This window comes from Portunus trituberculatus, chromosome 37 (assembly GCF_017591435.1).
Source record: "Portunus trituberculatus isolate SZX2019 chromosome 37, ASM1759143v1, whole genome shotgun sequence".
Taxonomy (NCBI): Eukaryota; Metazoa; Arthropoda; class Malacostraca; order Decapoda; family Portunidae; genus Portunus; species Portunus trituberculatus.
In genome coordinates, this window is record NC_059291.1 from 24,209,885 (window position 1) to 24,235,506 (window position 25,622).

The following is a 25,622-nucleotide window of genomic DNA, read 5'->3' on the forward strand; positions in this document are numbered from 1 at the left end:
GATATTATTGGGCTACATTTGCAATTTTTCTAAATGTTAACAATAATAATGATGATATTAACAACATTAATAAAAGTAAGAATAATAATACAGTAAAAGTCCTGAAATCCAGAAGTCATGGGGGTTCAAGCATTCCGGATTCTAGGATTTTCCGGATTGTAAGATAGTAAGGCTGAAAGTAAGATTAAAATCTTGAGGGTACTATGTAAACCCCACTAAACTAACCCCTACTTGCTGTATCTCTTTGTAGTACTGTCATAACATCTTACAGGGATTGCTACTACCACCAGTCCACTGTGAACTTCCTCACCACACCACACAAGATTTATGTAGGCTTTTTTTTTTTCCTTGAAGATTTGCCAGACTATGGGGGGAGTGGCATGGGCCTTTCCAGCCATTATGGCAGCCCATATGTGATGATTGCTCTTTTCCTACTTGTCAACTTGTATTTGTGTAGGTGATTTCACTATTTTACGTAGGCTATTCCACCATCCACATATACTGAGAAATTTGAGTGATTGTACTGTACTGTACCCCACATAATATGTATACAGTCCACAATACTTATGTCACACTTTATAAAATAATTTTAAGTATAAAAACACATTTCATAACATAAAACATTTACTGATGTCTGATAAAGGGAAATAAAAAGAAAGGAAGGCCTTCAACATCATACACCAGCCAATCACGTCACCGGCGTTGAGCATACACCAGCTGGATCACCCATGCAGATAACAGGACTCCGCAACACATACACACACACGCACACACCACGCACATCACCTACAGAAACATAAAACACCATTTATAATACCTCCAAATATTATTCTCTTACGAGTTTGTGTTAAACTCAATGTCGGTGATGACATGTTCGGTTTCGGCTATTATTATTATATATTTATTACTATTATTTTTTACTTTCTACATATTTAACTCAGTCTTTCAAATTTTCCGGATTATAAGGATTTCCAGATTATAAGGTTCCGGATTTAAGGACTTTTACTGTAGTAGTAATATTAACCGTGACATTGAGAACAGTGTAGTTATGGTGCTTTTTCTTTTTTTTGTGGTGAGTAGGCAACTGATGGCATCACGCTTCTCTCGCCTCACCGTACGTCAAGAAAATAACTTACTAGATAATGCAAATCTTTAAAAAAAAGTGATGCAGAGGAAGTTAAAGAAAAGATCTTTAAGGCAATAAATATAATTAAGTTTTGTTAAGAAGAAAAATATTTTAGTTAAATTTAAGTAAGAATGGAATAAAAGAAAAAAAAAGCCAGAGAAAACTTAAGGAAAAAATGGTACATCGTGAAAGAGGATAGTGGATAGTGGTAAGTACAAAATATAGTAGTTAAAGTAATATGTATTAATTTTTTTGTATTGGGCTACATTGTGGGGAAATCCGCTACTTTTCAAGCGTGCCTCTGCTACTTTTCATTAGGAAAATCTGACAATACTGCCTGTGTGTCGCTTCCCCTGCGTCTCTCTCACCCCAGGCGTTGTCCATGTAGGCCACGCTCTGACGTTCCACCTCCTGTCTCCACGCTGCTTAGACCATTCCGTGCAGAGTCACTTCCAGCTCTAGCCCTAAGAAGCACAATTTCCTGCCTTTCAAAGTTAAACTTGAGCTTATAAGAAAATATGAGGCAAGTATAGTTCACAGTGTGGTTGCAGCACAAATGGGTGTCCCTAGATCAACAGTATCATCAATTTAAAAGAAGAGACAAGTACTGTGAGACCGCTGCAAGTGTTTTTATTTCCAAAAATGTACTGTACAGCACCCTAATGTGTTAAATAAAAAAAAAGTTAGATATAAATGAAGCCTTTAATAGTACTGAATTAGTCTAAGTTAGTGTTTTTTTGAGATTGTAGTGATGATTTGGGGAGGTCTAGGCTGGAGGTTGGTCCCTATCCCCCCTAATTCTTAAGTATCTTATGGGAAAAATTGCTTCATGATTCGAATAAACGCTGATTCGACCATTGAAAAACTGCCCTAACCCCATCGAATTGTGAGGATCCCCTGTATTTCATTAGTAATTCACTATCACTCAGTGCCACAGAGTCGAGGTTATCCTCATGGCATGAGCGTATATGAATACTAATATATGATATCCATTATAGCAGACAATAAAGGAGTGGAAACATAAATATTGTGGTGAAAGACAACACGCAATCTAAAAGGATCACAAGAAGAAGAAGCGGCCAAGTCGCCGCGAGTCTCCGCCTCGTCTGTGGCTGATCTCATCTCTGCTTGATTTATTGGTATTCCATGTAAGATTTCACTTTATACATTACAAAGCAATCCTTTCTTGGGGGCAAGGTTTGTAAAAAGCTATTAGAAATTTTGTTTTGTGAACATAAATGCATATATTAGACAGTAACACTACCTGGAGAGGTGGTGTTCTCAGCAACCTCAGAGCAACCTGATAGCAACTTCGTTACTGTCCCTCCAAGCGTTCATGGATACCATTTCACGCCAGGAGGTTGCTCTGACATTGTTAAAGTATCTTGGATCCCACTCCCGCTCTTCTCGTTCCTCATTTACAATCTGCCAGCACTGAGTACAGATGGAATCTCTTCAATCTGCCTATAATTCACCAAGATGGCCCCAAAAAGTCCTTCATCTTCTGCATGTGGAGTTATTTTTGATAAGTGGATTTTTTATAAAGTGGTAAAGCTCAGAGGAAGATGGTGACTGACTGTGGTGTGAGTGGTGAAGGCAGTGACGCAGTGAGTGTTTTGTTTACGTATTCTTTGTTTTGTTGTTTTCTCTTATTATTTTTTGCTTTCTCTTATTATTTCTTGCTTTTCCCTTTACTTTAAATACACTTCTAGTATTTAAAATGGTAAATAATAAAAACATGTTAATTTAGCCAAATAAAAAGTATTTTGTATGAATTTTTTTGGACCACATCCCGCCTGATGCCTCTTGGAATGCATCTATCGCGTAAATCGAGTTACCTGTGTATATGTATATGTATATATATATATATATATATATATATATATATATATATATATATATATATATATATATATACAGGCAACCCCTGCTAAACAAAGGGGTTACGTTCCTAAAAATAAAACCTTCGTTAAGCGAACCGATTATAACAAGTTTAACCCCTGACTTGAACTTCCATTGAGAGTAAACAAAGCAAGAGTGCATCATAGTACAGTGAAAGGTTTAATGAAAGTAAAACTTATGAAGTTAAACATTTAGGCAGTTTAATTTAAGTCATTATAATGTACACTAATGTATGTATGTATGTAATTTTATAATGTTGATGATCTTAAATTTATGAAGGGAGGGAAAGTGAAACGGGAAAGACTCTAACTGGCAAACTGTGGAATGTAAACAAACGGCGCATCATTGTATCACATACAAAACTTATGTACCACATTTCCACAAGGCTTTCCATTTTATCCATTGTAGAGTCACGAGTTCAGGTGGTTCTTTTAGCTTACAAAGAAGATACGGTCTCACCAGCCTTCTTAATAGAGTCTGCTGACTTGAAAATAGTAGAAACAGTAGATGGAGTCAAGATGGTGGCGAACAATGCTATTAGTTTTCTCGCCTCTCGTGTCTGTGAATAATATCCAGCTTCACTTCGAGAGTAAGAGACTTCCTGGTCTTCTTAGCAACGCTAGGCGACATTTCAGGGCGTTTTGGTGGTAAGTTGAGCAAGGGAAGACAAGCTGGTGCTGAAGCTGGTATTGTTTTGAACAGGGGAGTGAGTGGTGCGTGTGTTGTCCATGAGAGGCGCTGGTGTATTAAAAAGCCTGTCGGCTTCCATGATACAGCGATGCTTTCAAACTTGGAAAAAATTACCTGGATAAAACTTTGTTAAAGTGAGTTTGGTGTTCATTAAACAAGCAGATGGTTGTAAAATGAAACCTTCGTTGTAGCGAAATTTCATTGTGTGAACCTTCGTTAAGCGGGGTTTGCCTGTATGTATGTACAGGCAACCCCCGCTTAACGAAGGGGTTACGTTCCTAAAAAACACTTCCTTAAGCAAAACTTCGTTAAGTGAACCGATTATAACAAGTTTAACCCCTGATTTGAATTTCCATTGAGAGTAAGCAAAGCGAGAGTGCATCATAGTACAGTAAAAGGTTTAATGAAAGTAAAAATTATGAAGTTAAACATTTAGGTAGTTTAATTTAAGTCATTATAATGTACACTAATGTATGTATGTACGTAACTTTATAATGTTGATGATCTTAACTTTATGAAGGGAGGGAGAGTGAAACGGGAAATACACTAACCAGCAACCTGTGGAATGTAAACAAAGTGCGCATCATGGAACCGCATACAAAACTTATGTACCACATTTCCACAAGGCTTTCCATTTTATCCATTGTAAAGTCACGAGTTCAGGTGGTTCTTTTAGCTTTCAAGGAAGATGCGGTCTCACCAGCCTTCTTAATAGAGTCTGCTGACTTGCTGGTGGCAAGCAATGTTATTAGTTTTCTGGCCTCTCTCTTGTCTGTGAATAATACCCAGCTTCACTTCGAGAGTAAGAATCTTCCTGGTCTTCTTAGGAACGTTAGGCCACATTGTAGGGCGTTTTGGTGGTAAGTTGAACTAGGGAAGATGAGCTGCTGGTGACGCTGTTATGTTTTGACTGGGGAGTGATTGGTGCGTGTGATCTTGATCTTGATCTTGATGCTACAGGTGATGCAGAATTTCTTCTGAGTCAGGCCTTTGTATCGGTAGTGCCTGTGTTGTCCATGAGAGGCTTGATCTTGATCTTTATTCTACAGGTATCTCAGGATTTCTCCTGAGGTAGGCCTTAGTACCAGCAGCTCCTGATGTATTCAAAAGCCTTTCAGCTTGCATGATATGATGGGGCCTTCAAATTTGGAAAAAATTACCTGGATAAAACTTTGTTAAAGCGAGTTTGGTGTTCATTAAACAAGCAGATGGTAGTGAAATGAAACCTTCGTTGTAGCGAAATTTCATTGTGTGAACCTTCGTTAAGCGGGGTTTGCCTGTATGTATGTACAGGCAACCCCCGCTTAACGAAGGGGTTACGTTCCTAAAAAACACTTCGTTAAGCGAACCGATTATAACAAGTTTAACCCCTGACTTGAACTTCCACTGAGAGTAAGCAAAGCAAGAGTGCATCATAGTACGGTGAAAGGTTTAATGAAAGTACAAATTATGAAGTTTAACATTTAGGCAGTTAAATTTAACCCTTAAACTGCTAATTCCTAACTGCTGAATGCTTTGGTGTGCCTAAAATATAAACATTCCCATGTCAGAAAAAATATATTTTAAATTGTATGCCATGAATGGCAAACATCCAAAATGCAGTAATACCGAAGTTTTGAATCTGTAAATAAATAAATAGAGCAAGAAATAGGCCTACAAAACTTTGTGGGCTTTGAAAAGCATGGGGAACTAGTGACACGTCGGCTGCAATGTATGGTCTGGGTTGGGAGCTGAGTGGTACCAAGCTGGGCTCGTTTTCTACGCTCTCTCTCTCTCTCTCTCTCTCTCTCTCTCTCTCTCTCTCTCTCTCTCTCTATATATATATATATATATATATATATATATATATATATATATATATATATATATATATATATATATGTGTGTGTGTGTGTGTGTGTGTGTGTGTGTGTGTGTGTGTGTGTGTGTGTGTGTGTGTGTGTGTGTGTTTACCTAGTTGTATTTACCTTGTTGTAGTTTTACAGGGCCTTAGCTTTATGCTCGTGTGGTCCCATCTCCATATCTACACTTATCCAATTTTTCTTTAAAACTATGTACATTCTTTGCTGACACCACTTCCTCACTCAAACTGTTCCAAGTCTCAACTCATCTTTGCAGGAAACTAAATTTTTTAACATCTCTCAGACATCGTCCCTTCCTTAGTTTCTTACTATGCAATCTTGTGCTTCTAAAGTCATATTCTTCTCTCAGGATCAGTTTCTCATTATCCACTTCATCCATTCCGTTAATCAATTTATAAACTTGTATCAGATCCCCTCTCTCTCTTCTCTGCTCCAAGGTTGGTAGATCCATAGCCTTTAGTCTCTCCTCATATGTCATCCCTTTAAATTCTGGAACCATTCTTGTAGCCATTTTTTGTAGTCTCTCTAATTTTCTTATGTGTTTCTTTTTATGAGTCCACACAACTCCTGCATATTCCAATCTAGGTCTTATTTTAGTACTTATCAATTTCTTCATCATTTCCTTGTCCATATAGTGAAATGCTACTCCAATATTCCTTAGCAAATTATACGTCTCTCTGAAAATTCTATCAATATGGCTTACCGGTTGATTATTTTCTTCCATTGTCACTCCCAAGTCCTTTTCCTTTTTTACTTTTTCTAGTTCTACTCCATCTCCCATCTTATAGATTCCCACTGGTTGTCTTTCACTTTTTCCCATTTCCATGACATGGCTTTTGTCCACATTGAATTCCATCTCCCATTTTTTGCTCCATTTCCAGATCTTGTTTAAGTCTTCCTGTAGTATTTCACAATCCTCTTTTGTTTAATGACTCTGCACAGTTTCGCATCGTCCGCAAACAGATTTATGTAGCTGTTCACTCCTCTGGCATGTCATTTATATATACGAAAAAAAATATTGGCGCCAATACTGACCCTATGGCACTCCGCTGTCTACTGTTCTCCACTTGGACTTCATATCTTTAACTATCGTCCTTATTTCTCTCCCCCTTAAGTAATTCTTCATCCATCTCAATGTGCTTCCTTTTAAGCCACCCTTCTCCTCTAACTTCCATAGTAATCTTTCATGTGGCACTTTATCAAACGCCTTTTTTAGATCTAAATAAATACAGTCAACCCATCCTCTCTCTCTTGTACTTTATCAACTATTCTAGAGTAGAAACTCAATAAATTTGTTACACATGACTGACCTTTTCTAAAACCAAATTGGCTATTTGATAATATTTTGTTGTCTTCAAGAAACTCAATCCATTGCTTCTTTATTACTTTTTCACACATCTTGCATATTACACTAGTTAGTGATACCGGTCTGTAATTTAAAGGTTCTTCCTTCCTTCCACTCTTATATATGGGAACCACCTCAGCTCTTTTCCACTCCACTGGCACTGTTCCATTTTCAATTGAGCATTTTATGATGTTGTATATTGAACTTGCTAGTTCTTCCCTACATTCTTTCAGTATTCTGCCTGAGACTTCATCCGGTCCCATTGCCTTTTCCTCGTCTAGTTCCGTCATCAACCTTTTTATTTCAAGCTTGGTTACTTTAATCTCTTTCATATAGACAGTCTCTCTATTACCCTGTGGTCTTTCGAATTGGATTCCTTAGTAAAGACCTCATGAAATTTACTATTTAACAGTTCTGCCATACTTTTTGGGTCTTCCACCATTCCGTTTTCTCCTTTTAACCTTTCTATTGTTTTTTTTTTGTCTTATTTTTCCATTTATGAATCTGTAGAACAATTTTGGTTGTTCCTTACATTTTCCGACAATGTCCTTTTCATAGTTCCTTTCTTCTTCCTTTCTCACCGTAGCATATTCACTTCTTGCTGTTTTGAAGTTTTCCTGATTTTCTGGATTTCTGTTTCTTCTCCACTTTTTCCATGCTCCATCTCGTTTCTCCTTTGCCCTAGCACATCTTGCATTAAACCAATCTTTCTTTCCTTCTTCTTTAGGTCTATATTTCGGGACATATTCCCTGACCCCAGTTTTGTATATTTCCAAAAATAAGTGTGTGTGTGTGTGCGTGTGTACAAGAGACACGAATTCACTGTGCAGATGTTTTGAACATATTGTGTATGATAGAGCTGTGTGTGTGTGTGTGTGTGTGTGTGTGTGTGTGTGTGTGTGTGTGTGTGTGTGTACGAGACACAAATTCACTGTGCAGATGTTTTGTACGTATTGTGTATGATAGAGCTGTGTGTGTGTGTGTGTGTGTGTGTGTGTGTGTGTGTGTGTGTGTGTGTGTGTGTGTGTGTGTGTGTGTGTGTGTGTGTGTGTGTGTGTGTGTGTGTGTGTGTGTGTGTGTGTGTGTGTGTGTGTGTGTGTGTATTTATGTGTGTCCTGCATGACACAAGTCCTCTGTACAATACCACAGCTCAAAATGCTACTAGGATTGTTGCCCCTATGCCGTAAGAAGCTGATATAATAACAATAATCTCTTGATTGAGATAAAAGTAATAAACTATAGCATAATTTGGTCTCCCCTATAAAGTTTTCTACATTTTCTATGATACTCAAGGCTGGATTCTACCCGACGAGTCAAGAGGAGTTGCCAGGTGTCTCCTACTTTTCTGTAAAAACTCAAGTCAGGCCCTTGTTATAGTATCTGGAGCCCTCATGATGGCAACACTAAGTGGGGAGGAGTCACAAGAGCAGGTCTGAAGGAAACGCACAAAATTCAAAACATTCCCCAAAAATTCATGATTACATAAGCGATCGCCGCACAGTACTCGAGAGGCTTGATTATATAAGCGATCGCCACAGTTTAAGGGTTAATTTAAATCATTATAATGTACACTAATGTATGTATGTACGTAGCTTTATAATGTTGATGATCTTAAATTTACGAAGGGAGGGAGAGTGAAACGGGAAAGACACCAACCGGCAACCTGTGGAATGTAAACAAAGGGGGTATCATTGTACCGCATACAAAACTTATGTACCACATTTCCATTTTATCCATTGTAGAGTCACGAGTTCAGGTGGTTCTTTTAGCTTGCAAGGAAGATACAGTCTCACCAGCCTTCTTAATAGTCTGCTGACTTGAAAATAGTAGAGACAGTAGATGGAGTCAAGATGGTGGCCAGCAATGCTATAGTTTTCTCGCCTCTCTCGTGTGTGAATAATACCCAGCTTCACTTCGAGAGTAAGACACTTCCTGGTCTTCTTAGGAACGTTAGGCCACATTGCAGGGCGTTTTGGTGGTAAGTTGAACTAGGGAAGATGAGCTGCTGGTGACGCTGTTATGTTTTGACTGGGGAGTGAGTGGTGCACGTGATCTTGATCTTGATCTTGATGCTACAGGTGAAGCAGAATTTCTTCTGTGTTGTCCACAAGAGGCTTGATCTTGATCTTTATTCTACAGGTGGCTCAGGATTTCTCCTGAGGCAGGCCTTAGTACCAGCAGCTCCTGGTGTATTCAAAAGCCTGTCAGCTTGCATGATACGGTGGGGCTTTCAAATTTGGAAAAAATTACCTGGATAAAACTTCGTTAAAGCGAGTTTGGTGTTCGTTAAACGAGCAAATGGTAGTAAATGAAACCTTGTTGTGAAATTTCATTGTGTGAACCTTTGTTAAACGGGGTTGCCTATATATATATATATATATATATATATATATATATATATATATATATATATATATATATATATATATAGACAACCTCAAGATTCACACAAAATTTATATAATATATATATATATATATATATATATATATATATATATATATATATATATATATATATATACAGTAATCACTCGCGTATCCGGATTATAGCAGCCAAGGCCCTGGTGGATACGCGAAATATCCAGATACGCTGAACTTCCTCTCCCAAACCCTTATAAATTGAGAAAAAACATATACATAACCCAAATGGGTAAGAAAACAATGAATGAAAGCACATTAAATGATTGTGTATACAATAATGACTTCCTGAAGCATAATAGAATGATAACATATCAGATACCTGCTTCTCTAGAAAATGTGAGGGTTGGGAAGGTGCAATCAGCAGTGTCATGACAATCTGCTGTTTCACTGCTGAACTGGACACTATCTGAGTCATTATTAGTGTGTTGAAATGAGATAATGATAGTGAAGTAGTTATTGTTTGTCTGGTAAAGGTTTCTACCTGTCTCAACATAATTTTTTATAATAGTGTTATTGTGATGATGAAGGCAGTAAGAAAAAAAAAAGTTTGAAAAGATCATAACAGTCTTATGATATAGAGAGATGGTGGAGAAGCCTGCCAGTGAGGCATGGGGTGAGGCAGGGTCTTGGAAAGGGAGATAACACGCATGATGGAGGGGAGAGGGGAGGCCAGAATTGAAAGTCCAGCTGTCTCCCAACAATATATTTGTTTATTTGTTTCTAGTTGTTTTCTCTTCTTGATGTTTTTCATTCTAATTCACATCAACTTATACATGTCAGGCAAAAATTAGAGAGCTAAATGACACACCTCCCTACTTGACTCCTGGCCAAGTACTGTGTAGGGCATGAGTCAGGATATGACACAATCACACAAGACATTCAAAAATGGATTCTTGACGGTAAGGTTATTTAATTATAAAAAAAATAAACTCATAAACGACAGAGCAGCTCATCTTGGCCATTTGATACTTGGAAGTTCTGCCTTGGAGCATCTCACAGAGAAATGTAAACAAACAACTGAACCACTTTTCACTGCTAGGCTGGAACAATATATATATATATATATATATATATATATATATATATATATATATATATATATATATATATATATATATATATATATATATATATATATATTGATCTCACAGAGATGTAAACAAACACTGAAATTTTCACTGCTAGGCTGGAACAATATATATATATATATATATATATATATATATATATATATATATATATATATATATATATATATATATATATTGTTCCAGCCTAGCAGTGAAAAGTGGTTCAGTTGTTTGTTTACATTTCTCTGTGAGATGCTCCAAGGCAGAACTTCCAAGTATCAAATGGCCAAGATGAGCTGCTCTGTCGTTTATGAGTTTATTTTTTTTATAATTAAATAACCTTACCGTCAAGAATCCATTTTTGAATGTCTTGTGTGATTGTGTCATATCCTGACTCATGCCCTACACAGTACTTGGCCAGGAGTCAAGTATGGAGGTGTGTCATTTAGCTCTCTAATTTTTGCCTGACATGTATAAGTTGATGTGAATTAGAATATATATATATATATATATATATATATATATATATATATATATATATATATATATATATATATATATATACACACACACACACATGCACACAAATATATTTACATCTATTTATGAAGATGCTATTAAGTTGAGATTATAGCATCATTCCAATTAGCAAGAAAATAAATTTTACTACAAAAGTTTTGGTTAGAAACCAAAGATCTTAATTTGGCTGAAAACTGATGCTAGAGGAAAACAGTGTGTTCCGTCTGGCTCAAGATGATGGAAAGAATCGACAGAACAGTAAAAAAAAAAAAACAATGGAAATCGTTGACGATGACGGAAAAAGTGTTATTGTGACGCCGCCTTAAGTGCTGCTTCCTAGCAGGATCGAGGGATCGCTTGCGCGGTATGTTTGAATATGCTTGCGGGCAGCTCCGGATAGTAGCGAATTCCGGATAGTGGCAATCTGGATACGCGGGCGATTACTGTATATATATGTACAGGCATCCCCTCTTTAACGAAGGTTCACACAACGAAATTTCGCTACAACGAAGGTTTCATTTTACTACCATCTGCTTGCTTAACGAACACCAAACTTGCTTTAACGAAGTTTTATCCAGGTATTTTTTTCCAAGTTTGAAAACACCGCTGTATCACACAAGCCGACAGGCTTTTGAATACACCAGCGCCTCTCATGGACAAAACGCGCACCATTCACTCCCATTTCCTGGTCAAGACGGCCCCTGACCACGACGGCCCTCCCCGACGGCCTCGTGTTTACCATGACGACCCCCACACCAAATTTTAGGTTATTGTCCTCCGATTTCTTTCATTATGTTAACACGATAACCGCGGATAGCAACTCAGCATTCCTGAGATAGTGTTTTGTGGTATGGAGTGTTAAAAACCATAACGTATTGGTACACTGGTGTACTATACCTTGCGCATAAAGTGCATATATGTATCCAGGGTGTAACACAACTTTCTGTAAATACTGAAGGAGGTAAGAGAACATGCATTTCTAAGGAGAAAATGTTATGTACACATATGCATTTTAAGGTTTTGTTTACCATAAGATGATTTTAAAATTTCAGAGGCACGCAATAGTCAATTGTGTTTTTTATGAGGTGACGACGACTGTTGCTGGCTTGCTGCAGCAGCCAGAGGTGCCACTTAGCTAAATACTGCATGTTTTAATATTATGTTTTGCAATCTTACATTTAAGACAGATTGTATCAACAAGTATGCAATTTACTGATAAACATTACACGATAAAATTATTGTGGTGATTAAAAAAGCACTCACATATAGTACTACGTGGTACAGTACTTATCACTGGGTGAGGAAGGATAGGGAGGGGTGGGGGAGTGGGGAGCAACTGATTTATTAATACAATCTGTCTTAGTATAATATGCTCTATTAACAAGTATAATTCAAAACCATCTTACGGGTAAAAAAGAAACTGAGGCCGCCGTAGTAAACATAGGGCCTTCGTGGAGGGCAGTCGTGGTCAGGGGCCGTTTTGACCATGACCCAAAGTGATATTAGTAGGAGATTTCAACTGTAAGGAGGTGGACTGGAAAAATTATGAAAGTGGTATGGAAGAAGAAGCCTGGGGAGATAAATTCCTGAATCTAATTGATAGATAATATGATAGACCAAAGAGTAAAAGAAAACACAAGATTCAGAGGAAACGATGAGCCGGCGAGATTGGACCTAGTTTTTACAAGGGATATACAAATGAATGATGATATAAGATATAAGTGCCCATTGGGAAAGAGTGACTATGTAATATTAGAAATGGATATAGAAGAGGGAAAGGAAGATAGAGACGAATCATACAAAGGAGACCAACTAAATTACAGAAAGGCTGATATTGAGAACCTCAGGAGCTATTTTAAAAACGTAAACTGGGAGGAGATGGAAAACTCAAGAGACGGTGCAAGAGAAGTATAACTTATTTTTGGAAATATACAAAACAGGAGTCAGGGAATATGTCCCAAAATATAGACCTAAAGAAGAAGGAAAGAAAGATTGGTTTAATGCAAGGTGTGCTAGGGCAAAGGAGAAAAGAGATGGAGCATGGAAAAGGTGGAGGAGAAACAGAAATCCAGAAAATAAGGAAAACTTCAAAACAGCAAGAAATGAATATGCTAAGGTGAGAAAGGAGGAAGAAAGGAACTATGAAAGGGACATTGTCAAAAAATGTAAGGAACAACCAAAATTGTTCTACAGATTCATAAATGGAAAATAAGGCAAAAAGAAATAATAGAAAGGTTAAAAGGAGAGAACGAGATGGTGGAAGACCCAAAAAGTATGGCAGAACTGTTAAATAGTAAATTTCAGGTCTTTACTAAGGAATCCAAATTTGAAAGACACAGGGTAATAGAGTGAGAGTCTATATGAAAGAGATTAAAGTAACCAAGCTTGAAATAAAAGAGTTGATGATGTAATTAGATGAGGAGAAGGCAATGGGACCGGATGAAGTCTCAGGCAGAATATTAAAAGAATGTAAAGAAGAACTAGCAAGTCCTACACGGCTGGTCAGAGCAGAAGGCGCGGTACCTGTGACATCTTATGAAGGAGATTAATGATACAGAAAATATGTTTCAATGAGGGTATTCACCTAAACTAGCGATTGATAGGGTGCCCTCATGCCTTCTTGACCTTTTGAGTCTCCTGGGAAATGAATCACCCAGGTGGTGGAGATACTGAGCGTCAATATTGTCCCATATGTCCTGAATAGCAGCATGGAGGCGTGGGAGGGAGGAGGTGTCTCTCTCCTTTAACTTCAGTTTTATGAACGCCCAGGGATTTTTATAGGGTTAAGGTCTGAGGAATTTGCGGGCCAAGGTTTTAAAAGGCTGACATTGCAGAAATCAAACCAGTCAACAATTAACTTTGCCGTATAGCATGGTGCCCCATCTTGCATGAAGGTATCAGCATTGCACTTTTCCATACACTCATCTAGAATTAGCTCAAAGTAGTTATTTTGGTTCATACGAACATTCTTAGACAAAAATACTAATTTTTCAAGACTTTATTAAGAAAAACAATCCCGCACCATCAAAGAATCTGGATTTTAATGTGTATGTTGTGTAGCGTGGATCGTGACGGTTACTACTGGGTCTGCGGTACACACGATTTCTTTGGTTGTCTGTAATTTGAAAGCTTGCCTCATCTGACCAACGTACCCTACGACACTTACCTAAGTCCCAATCTTTGTGCTGAGACACAAACTGCCTGCCTATTGTTAAGGTAATCATGACTAAAGCAAGGTTTTGAAACTGCGCGGCAACTCCGTTATCCCATGTCGCCTTTCACATATCTTTCACTCACCCCACCCAGCACAGAGGGTTCCTAGCCTAAAGTTCCTTGCTGTGTATGGGAGGGTTGGCCTAAAGCTGTCTCCGAATAATGTTCAGAGTTCTTTGGCTCAACACTGCGCTTATGCCCTTCAGGCTTGTAAGGTGGTGGCAAAGCGTCTCTTCCTCCCTCACAATAAATTTTGGTCCAACGTTGAACAATTCTGAGACCTTTGCCAGTGTTCGCGGCAGTTTCTTGATTTGAATTATTCTCCCTCACTGAGGCACAAATGACTGAGATTTGGGCCTTACTAATTAGTTTCCTAGGTCCCATAATAGGTAGTAACAGGGCACAATGGTAAGCTCACGCATCCACAAAAAGGGCCCGTGAAGGAGGGTGAAAGAAAATTCAAATGCAATCACACGAACCACAGACAAATGTTGACTAAGGAAACATATCATCTACTTTGACAACTAGAGCTGCAGAGTTGTCAGATAGCGACATACAGCGAATCCCGCCGTAGGTTTAGGAGTTAAAAAGGGATGAATGAAATTTGGTCAGCGTGGAAGTTGTTGTCCCTTTTGCGCCTTCCGCTCTGACCAGCAGTGTATATACATCATAAAATGCTCAATAGAAAATGGAACAGTACCAGTAGAATGGAAAAGAGGTGAGGTGGTTCTTATATATAAGAGCGAAAGGAAAGAAGAACCTTTAAATTACAGACCAGTATCACTAACTAGTGTAATATGCAAGATCTGTGAAAGAGTAATAAAGAAACAATGGATTGAGTTTCTTGAAGACAACAAATTATTATCAAATAGCCAATTTGGTTTCAGAAAAGGTCAGTTGTGTGTGACAAATTTATTGAGTTTCTACTCTAGAATAGTTGATAAAGTACAAGAGAGAGAGGGTTGGATTGACTGTATTTATTTAGATTTAAAAAAGGCATTTGATAAAGTGCCACATGAAAGATTACTATGGAAGTTAGAGGAGAAGGGTGGCTTAAAAGAAAGCACATTGAGATGGATGGAAAATTACTTGAGGGGGGGAGAGAAATATGGACGGTAGTTAAAGACATGAAGTCCAAGTGGAGAGCAGTAGACAGCGGAGTGCCACAGGGATCAGTATTGGCGCCAATACTCTTTCTCATATATATATAAACGACATGCCAGAGGGAGTGAACAGCTACATAAATCTGTTTGCGGACGATACAAAACTGTGCAGTCATAAAACAAAAAGAGGATTGTGAAATACTGCAGGAAGACTTAAACAAGATCTAGAAATGGAGTAAAAAATGGGAGATGGAATTCAATGTGGACAAAAGCCATGTCATGGAAATGGGAAAAAGTGAAAGATGACCCGTGGGAATCTATAAGATGGGAGATGGAGTAGAACTAGAAGAAGTAAAAAAGGAAAAGGACTTGGGAGTGACGATGGAAGAAAACACTCAACCGGTAAGCCACATTGATAGAATTTTCAGAGAGACATATAATTTGCTAAGGAATATTGGATTAGCATTTCACTACATGGACAAAGAAATGATGAAGAAATTGATAAGTAATAAAATAAGACTCAGATTGGAATATGCAGGAGTTGTGTGGACCCCCCATAAAAAGAAACACATAAAGAAATTGGAGAGACTACAAAAAATGGCTACAAGAATGGTTCCAGAATTTAAAGGGATGACATATGAGGAGAGACAAAAAGCTATGGATCTACCAACCCTGGAACAGAGGAGAGAGAGAGGATCTGATACAAGTTTATAAATTGATTAATGGAATGGATCAAGTGGATAATGAGAAACTAATCCTGAGAGAAGAATATGACACTAGAAGCACAAGATCGCATAGTAAGAAACTGAAGAAGGGAAGATGTCTGAGAGATGTTAAAAAATATAGTTTCCCACAAAGATGTGTTGAGATCTGGAACAGTTTGAGTGAGGAAGTGGAGTCAGCAATGAGCATGCATAGTTTTAAAGAAAAATTGGATAGTTAGTTAGTTTTTTAGTTTTTGTTTGTTTATTGTCATATTACACATACACATACAAAACAGTTACAATTAGGCAACTGCCCAAACACGTCGATAATATGACAAAGAGGACTAGATACCCGAAGGTATATGTGTCCTAATATACTCTTACTGAGATTGTAAATAATCTCAGAACAGACTCAAAACAGACAGGGGAAGAAACGGAAAAGAAACATATTGGTATTAATGAATGAATAAATAATTAATAATAATGATAATAATAGTGAATAATAGTAACAATTACAATGATAATAATAATAATAATAATAATAGTATATAATAATAATAACAAAAGAAGTGATAATAATAATAATAATAATAATAATAATAATAAAGTTAATGATAAAGGTAATAAGAATAGTAATAATAATAATAATAATTGCAATAATACAGAATAATACTAAATTGTATTATTCCATATATCCATATCTAAGTGTAGATATGGAGACGGGGCCACACGAGCATAAAGCCCAGGCCCTGTAAAACTACAACTAGGTAAATACACACACACACACACACTACTACAAAAAATGGTTACAAGAATGGTTCCAGAATTTGAAGGGATGACATGAGGAGAGACTAAAGGCTATGGATCTACCAACCCTGGAACAGAGAAGGGAGAGAGGGAATCTGATACAAGTTTATAAATTGATCAACGGAATGGACCAAGTGGATAATGAGAAACTAATCCTGAGAGAAGAAAATGACATTCGAAGCACAAGATGGCATAGTAAAAAGCTGACAAAGCGAAGATGTCTGAGAGATGTTAAAAAACATAGTTTCCCGCAAAGATGTATTGAGACGTGGAACAGTTTAAATGAAGAAGTAGTGTCTGCAATGAGTGTGCATACTTTTAAAGTAAGATTGGATAAGTGTAGATATGGAGACGGGGCCACACGAGCATAAAGCCCAGGCCCTGTAAAACTACAACTAGGTAAATACACACACACACACACACACACACACACACACACACACACACACACACACACACACACACACACACACACACCGCGTAGTGTAGTTGTTAGCATGTTCGACTCACAATCGAGAGGGCCGGATTTGAGTCCCGGTAAGCGGCGAGGCAAATGGGCAAGCCTCTTAATGTGTGGCCCCTGTTCACCTAGCAGTAAATAGGTACAAGATGTAACTCAAGGGGTTATGGCCTTGCTTTCCCAGTGTGTGGAGTGTGTTGATGTGGTCTCAGTCCTACCCGAAGATCGGTCTATGAGCTCTGAACTCGCTCCGTAATGGGGAAGACTGGCTGGGTGACCAGCAGACGACCAAGGTGAATTACACACACACCTTAAGGAGCTTACAGGTTAAAGTGCAGGATAGGATTTTGGACAGGGTAGAAGGTGCATTGGGGGAAAACAAGCTGAAGGAACTATGATATGCATAGAAGCATAAACAGGAAGAGGAAAAAGTTAAATTTTTGGAGTTTGTAAAGAGACAAATTCAGAAAAACACGAGTCGCTGTAATTCAAGTAATTAGAGAAGGAAGACCTGGTGCGGGATTCAGTGGATAAGAGAAAAAGCTTTGTGATTCTTAGGATGAAAGAAAAGAAAAATCCAAATAAATTCATGAGAGAATGTGGAGAGAGAACTGGCCAAAACTGTTATCAAACAAGAACTAGACCAGGAGGTGGAGGAAGTAATAAGGCTAGGAAGATACAGTGAAGGGGGTAGGAGACCAATGAAAGTGAGAATGAGATCTCAAGTGGCAGTAGAGGAAATTATGGCTAGGAAAGGGAAGCTGGCCGATGATACTGAACACAAAGATATATGGATAAAAAGAGATATGAACCTAGAGGAGAGGGAAAAGGAGAAAGTGCTAAGAACTAAAGCTAAGAAAAAAACGAGAAAAGGACAGAGATCGAGAAAAAGAATTTTTACTGCAGGGTTCTGGATATGAGACTAAAGAAGTGGTTCCTATGGAAGAAAGAGGTGGTCGTGGAGGAAGCAAGAAATTAAGAGTGACTTATACTAATATAGATGGGTTGTTATCAAGCATGTTGCAGGTTAGGGATTATTTGTAAAAGAAAAAGCTGGATGTAATGTGCATTGTTGAAACAAAACTATGAGAGCATATCCATGTTAACTTTAAATAGGAGGGATATAATAGCTGGACGAGAGACAGGAAGGATAAAGGGAGAGGAGTGCTAATAATGGTTCATTATAATATATGTGTGGAGGATGTGCAATATGGAGAGGACAAAGTGGAAGTAATGGGAGTAACAATCAAAACAGGAATCGAAGAAGAGAAAAATTACAATTACATATGTGCCACCTAAGACAAATACATGAGGAACTTAAGAACATAAAGATATGCAAAAGAGGTGATTAAGTGCCTTGATAGCATGATAAGAAGAGATAAAAGAATACTTTTAGTTGGAGACTTTAACTGCAAAAAAGTAAACTGGAAAGAGAGATGGAAGTAATGGATAATGCTCGACAGTGGAGCGAGGAAGCATTACAGTTGACTATGGTTAATGCAATGGATCAGTGGGTGGAGGAGTCAACAAGGTACAGGGATGAAGAAGAACCATTGTTGCTTGACTTAGTATTCACAAAGAAACCAATCATACAATACCTTAGTCCAATGGGGAAAAGTGATCATGTGACATTAGAGATGCAAATTCAGGAGGAAGATGAAATAAGTTACACAGAGGACTACAAAGGAGAGATTGAATTATGCAAGAGCAATTTTGAAAAATGAAACATCTATTTTGCTGATACTGAGTGGAGAAACATTATGTACAGAAAGACAATACAAGGGAAATATGAAATATTCTTACAGAAATATAATGAAGGAGTAAAAAATTTGTAACTGTGTATAGAATTAAGAAAAAAAAATACATGCTTGGTACAATGCTAGATGCATACAAGCTAAAAAGGCACAAAATAAAGCTTGAAAGAAACTCATAAAACAGAGAAATGACTATAACAGATGGCAGTGCAGGGATGCAAGAAATGAATATATTAGAGTAAGAAGAGAGGAAGAAAGAAACTTTGAGAAAGATGTGGTGACAAAGACAAACCCAAACTTTTCTACAAGTTTATAAATGGCAAAATGAAGAACAAGGAAACAATAGAAAAAATAATTAAAGGAGGGAAGACATACCAAACAGAGATGGAAATGTGTGAAATAATGAATGATAGCTTCAAAATGGTGTTCACTGCAGAAGAAGATTTCACAGAACCTAATAGGACATTGCATTGCTAAGGATTACATGAGATCGCAGTGCACAAAAGGGATATTGGAAGATTATTGGATAAGTTGGATGTCAGAAAAGCAATGGGGTCAGATGGTGTATCAGGCTGGGTGTTAAAAGAATGTAAAGAGCAACTACTGGATCCAATTTTGGAAATAATTACAAGTTCAATAAATGAAGGGAAAGTTCCACTAGAATGGAAGAGAGCCAACATAATACCGATATCTAAAGGAGGAAAGGCAACTGAACCACTAAACTACAGACCAGTGTCACTTACAAGTATTTTGGGGAAGTTGTGTGAAATAATCATCAAAGAAAAATAGGTTAAACTTCTAGAAGAGGAGCAAGTCATATCGAACAGACAATTTGGGTTCAGGACAGGGAGGTCATGTGTATCAAACTTATTAAGCTTCTACTCAAGTTATTGCAGGACTGGAAAAGAGACAGATGGGCAGACACAGTATACCTGGATATAAAAAAGAATTTTGATAGAAGACTACTTTGGAAACTGAAGAACATAGGAGGATTGTGAGGAACTTTGCTAGAATGGACAAGAGATTATTTGAAGGATAGGGAAATGAGAACTGTGATCAGAGATACATACTCATCTTGGGGTAAAATAACTAGTGGAGTACCACAAGGGTCAGTGTTAGCTCCCATTATGTTTCAGATTTATATAAACAACTTTCACATTGGAGTAAACAGTTAAATAACTGATGATGCAAAACTACTAAGAGTTATCAAAACCAGAGAGGACTGCCTACTGTTACAGGAAGATATAAACAAGATCTATGAGTGGAGTAGGAAGTGGAAATTGGAGTTTAATGCCAAGAAATGTCATATAATTATAAAGTATACGAGACTTACCGTAGGTCAGTTGAAGTATGCTTTGGATTTTAGGAGTCAAATCACCTCTGCTGTAGTGGAGATTTTTACATGAGATAAGCCATCCACGCACCGGCCAGTCAGACTTCAAAGCCACGAACACCCACATGATATCAGCTAACATGTTATTAATCATAAATACAAGTAATCCTTGTAAAACATGTGAACAAGGGTGGGAAGTGGTGGGCATGTAAAAATCTCCACTACGGCAGAGGTGATTTCACTCCTAAAATCCAAAGCATACTTCAACTGACCTACGGTAAGTCTCGTATACTTTATAATTTTACTTCGTCAAATCACCTTCTGCCACGTGGAGATTCCTACATGAGGCTTTAAAGCCATGTGGGTGTCGTGCCTAAACAACTGCCTCTCAAAAGCATTGTGATATGGGATCAAAAACCACGATCCTGCATTGGAAATTTCATTATACATAAATCCATTATCACATGAAGTTCACTACCCATTACAATTGAACCTCTATACCAAATTTCAATTACATCTGTATTTTAAGAGAGTAACAAAATCACTCTGGCAATTCTAACTTCTACCACACTACCTTTGTCCCAATAAACTTGCAAAAGTAATTTTTAAGCAATTTTTTCAATATCCAAACATAAGAATACAATTGTAACACAAAAGAGTAACCAACCTACTCCAACACTGCTTCTTGAAAAGAGTCTACTTCTTTAACATTTGTTTGTCATAGTACTTTGCAAAAGTACTTTCTCGTGTCCATCCCGCTTTGGACATAATACAAGCGATGGGTATTGACATACCCTTGGCTTTAGATACTGCGGCAGGTCTAACACTACCCGCAGTAAATCTTGATGTATCCACTCCTGACCTATAAAGCATTGTTTTAATCCATCAGGATATGGAAACTTTAGTAACCAGCTTGTGTGGTTTAATGTAACTGATGAGTAACGTATCGTTGAACTGGGAAAATTCCTGTCTGAGTCCCTCAGTCCTTTCCAAATAATGTTTCAATGTTGCACAAACACATAAATGTGAGTCCCTAGAATATGCTTGAAATTTAACAGTCCGTATATTAAATGTAGGCCTACACTGCTTAATGTTTCCCCTTAAATAAACTGAAATGAAATCTTTATCTATGTGCATACCCTGTGTACACAACAGGGGCAAAGTTTTTACTCTAGCTGCTTGAGTCAATGCCATTAGCATAACCAATTTCAACGATAAATCCTTAAGTGTCAAAATGTGCAAAGGATACATAGATGTTAACATTGTCAGAACTGGCTGAACATCCCACGTTTCCGTGTATCTAGTTGATGGTGGTCTTAGGTTAAATATGCCCTTCATGAACCTGATGACTAATGGATGATTACCCGCTTTGTATCCATTCACGACAATCCCTAGTGATGAGAGGGCACTTCTTGCAGTGTTGACCAACTCATAACCCACATTCCTGTTGAAAGTTTCAGATAGAAAATTTATGATGTTTGAGACAGTAGGATCAAATGGACTAACGTCCCATCTATTACAAAACTGTGTCCATCTCTTAAGGTGTGGTCTATATTGTTTCCCCGTCCCCGGTTTCCACGAGGCCAGGATGATGTCCGCACCTTTCTCAGAAATACCTCTGCTTCGCAGGTGCTGCCTGATAGAAGGCACGCCATCAGTTGAGTGTGCCTCATAATCGGATGTTCCTCCCCTGAAGAGAGGTTTACTAGCACCTCTCTCTTTTGCGTGATGAGGCGAGGGTGATCTATCAGCATCCTGACTAGTGTGCCCATCCATGGTTGTGATAACCATAGCAGGACCACCATCCACACTCTCGCCTCTTCTGCACTTAACTTCTGCAGACACCTAGCGATCAGTGAAAAGGGTGGAAAGATGTATGAAAGCTTAAATCTAGACCAGTTTAAAGTAAATGCACCTGGATCTGGGTTCCAAGAGCAATAGCAAGGTAGTTGTTTATTGAGCCTTGATGCAAACAAGTCAATCACCGGAGTACCAAAAATAGCGCATAACTGTCGGAAAATATTAACATTGAGTTTCCATTCATGTCCATCCTTAACTAACCGAGATGCTGAATCCGTCAACGTGTTTGCCTTTCTTGGGATGTGAGAACATGTTATCCAAGCATCATATGTGATGCACCAATCCCAGATATTGGTGGCTATCTCATTACAAATACTAGATTTTATGCCACCCATTTGATTAACATAAGTCATTGCAGTAATATTGTCACAACAGACCTTAATGTGTTTTCCTTTGAGAACTGGAGCAAACACTTGCAAAACTAATAGAATGGCCTTAAGCTCCAATGCATTAATGTGCATCAACCTTTCTTCAGCTGACTAACTACATGCGACAAACTGATGTGTTTGAAGCGTCCGTATAGACGTCAACGTCCCTGCCTGTTCTAAAAATTTTTCTATTCTGTCTAGAAATGCTATGAATCCACCATTGAAGGTCAGATTTCATACCCTCTGTAATTCTCATGTAACTATCAAAGTTCCCTTGTTTGATTTTCAAAGCTGCAATTTTTTCAGCTTCCAAATTCCTGTAATGTAGCTTGCCAAGCTCCACTGCTGGAATGGCAGCAACCACTAGATAAATAACTCTGGCTACTACCCTGATTCTATCTGTACATTTATTTCTAAGTGTCTCAAAGGCTTGCGTGATTTTCTGAATCCTGCGTTGTGGCAATGAAAGTCATATTATTAGTATCAATAATATCACCCAAGTATTCAATGGTCTGAGTGGGCTCCAGCACGGACTTGTCCATGTTAATGCAAAAACCTAGTTTATGAAGTAATTTAATGGTATCATCGACACAAGCCAGACAGCCTGTCCTAGACTTATTACAAATTAAAGAATCATCAATAAAACTAGTAATTACATGGCCTTTTTCTCTCAATGCAGCAAAAACTGGCTTCATCAATTTTTTATTTCAGTGTTGGGTCCAAGTCTCTGTAGTTCAAATTTTTGTTCATTAAACTTCATGTTGTTTGCTTCGGCCTATGCAAATATCTTGTTAATGTTCTCTTGTAGGTATAGGACATATCTTTCTTCCCTGATCCTATGATTAAGGGTGGTATCATCAGCAAAAGATGATAAGAAAGAGCTGTCGACCATTTCCTCTATGTCAGGCATGAGGACCAGGAAGAGCATGGGGCCAAGGCTGAACTCTGGGGGACACCACTAATAACTTGTTCTTGCTGTGATTTGTGGCCATCAACAGCAACTGTCTGCATTGTGTGTTAGGAAGCTGTGCAGCCACACACCCAGCTTCCCTGTTATCCCCATGGCCTTCAGCTTATGGAGGAGGATGCCAAGGTCAACCTGGTCAAAGGCTTTGGCAAAATCCAGGTACACAACATCAACATTTCCTCCATCAGCTAGCCCTTGGAATAGCCATTCATAGTGGGCCAATAAGTTGGAGAGGCATGATCTTCCTTTAAGACACCTACATCGAGAGTGGTTCATGAGTTTATTTTCTTCTAAGTAGGTGATGGCTATGGGCCTGTAATTTTTAGCTTGGCTTCTATCTCCGCCTTTGTGGATAGGAGAGATTACTGCCTTCTTTAGCATGGTTGGGATGATGCCAGTGTCAAGAGAGCAGCGCCAGATTTTATAGAGAAGGCATGCCAGGGCCTCTTTGCACTTTAGCAGTAAGATGGATGACACACCATCAGATCCAGCAGCAGAGTTCATCTTAAGTTCACTGATGGCTTTCTATATGTCAGCAATGATGAAGGCGATGTTGTCAAGGAAGTGGTGGTGTTGGTTCTGCTCCCTGAAAAACTCTCTGGAATACTGCTCTGTCTTTGTAGTGTTTAGCTGTGAGAAAATTTTTGTGTATTGCCAGGATAGAATGTGGCATGTTTCTTCAGGGGTCATCAATATTTCCCCGCTTTCAGCTTAGAGTGGCCCTACTCTTGTGTGTTCTAGAGAACTTTTTGCAGTATTTGTAGAAGAACTTCAGGTTAACTTTAATGTTAAGAATTGCCTGATTTTCTTCCCGTTCTTGCTGACTTTCATGGGATTCTTTGATTTTCTTCTCAACATTTACACACTTTGGCTTGTAGCAAGCTCTTCTGCCTAATGTTTGTTGCCTTATGTATCTTCTTGTTTAAGGCTGCCTGTCTCTTAATCAGGATCTTCCGCTCCTTTGGAATAATCCTTTTTCTGGTAGATTTTCTCCTAGTAGGTACATTTCCTTAACAAGCCCTTAGGATGGTGGTGATCAGGGTGTTCAGCATAACCTCGGGGTCACTGCCTTGGAGCACAACCTCCCAGTCTATGTTTCTCAGTCGATCATTTATACTCTCCCAGTTTGCTTGGCTGCTGAAAAGTTTAGGTTGGAGAAAGGATTCCTCTCTGTGGGACTGGTTACTTTAGAAGGTAGCATTGTTTTTCTGTAGTTTGTCAATATCCTGAGGAAATTGTGATCAGAGAAGAAAGTTTTTTCAGCAGATATGCTATCAATAGCATCACTATTGTTGGTGAAGAGTAGATCAATGTTTTTACACCTGGTAGGTTCATTTATTACTTGTACTAGAAATGAGGATATCATTATGTCCAGCAGTAGTTTAGCTTGGCTCTTTTCAGTGGAAGTGCTTCCAGTTAAGATTCCCTCTGGCCACTTTAAAAAGGGAAAGTTGAAGTCCCCAGTGAGGATGATCTCAGGGGCAGAGATTGATAGGGAGTCAAGCAGTTGTAATAGGGCCTTCATGGCTCTGTTGAAGTTGTTGGGGCTACAGTTGGGGTGTTAGTAACATTTTATAAAAACCATGTTGCATAGCTAACTGTATATGAATTGTCTGGAGTTCTATTTGGTCGTCTGAGTATGACAAGACCATATTTGCATTGGAAGCAATGTCATTTCTCAGGTATGTTATTGTTCCCCCATGGGTTCTTCCTTTCCTGGCTTCGGAATGAGGTGTAGTTAGGAATACTGATTTCTGCTTCCTTGACACCTGCTGATAAGTGGATTTCAGTGAGAGCAATAATCATGAAGTCCTCCTTGCTGGATAGTTCCCTAACAAATGGAAGCTTGCTTTGGTTAGTCTTAGGGTATAGTCCTTGCATATTGCCCACTAAAAGTCTCTCCACTAGTGAACCCTAAGCCTTGGCCAGGCCCAGGCTGGGTTCATGGGAGTCACTGCTGCTGGAAGTACTTAAGCGGGGGGCTCTGCTGTATTGGTGGCTTGGTTAGGTTTTGCAGTGCAAGTCCATGAACCTCCACAACTCTGTTTATATTTGTTACATGTGTTTTCAGCTCGAGGAACATTTCTAAAAAATTGCCATTGAGTTCCACATTTGA

General features: G+C 38.3%; 2 protein-coding genes across 2 annotated transcripts in view; one reads left to right on the forward strand and one right to left on the reverse strand.

Annotated features, from left to right (window-relative positions):
* LOC123514284 overlaps positions 1–25,622 on the forward strand; it is a 67,997-nt gene that overhangs the window by 26,675 nt on the left and 15,700 nt on the right. The window lies entirely within an intron of this gene.
* The window catches only part of LOC123514285 (heme oxygenase 1-like), a 56,498-nt gene that overhangs the window by 23,288 nt on the left and 7,588 nt on the right, over positions 1–25,622 (reverse strand). The window contains exon 3 of the mRNA XM_045272094.1: positions 1,495–1,590. Coding sequence (XP_045128029.1) covers positions 1,495–1,590 — 96 coding nt within the window. The remainder of the gene's footprint in view (positions 1–1,494; positions 1,591–25,622) is intronic.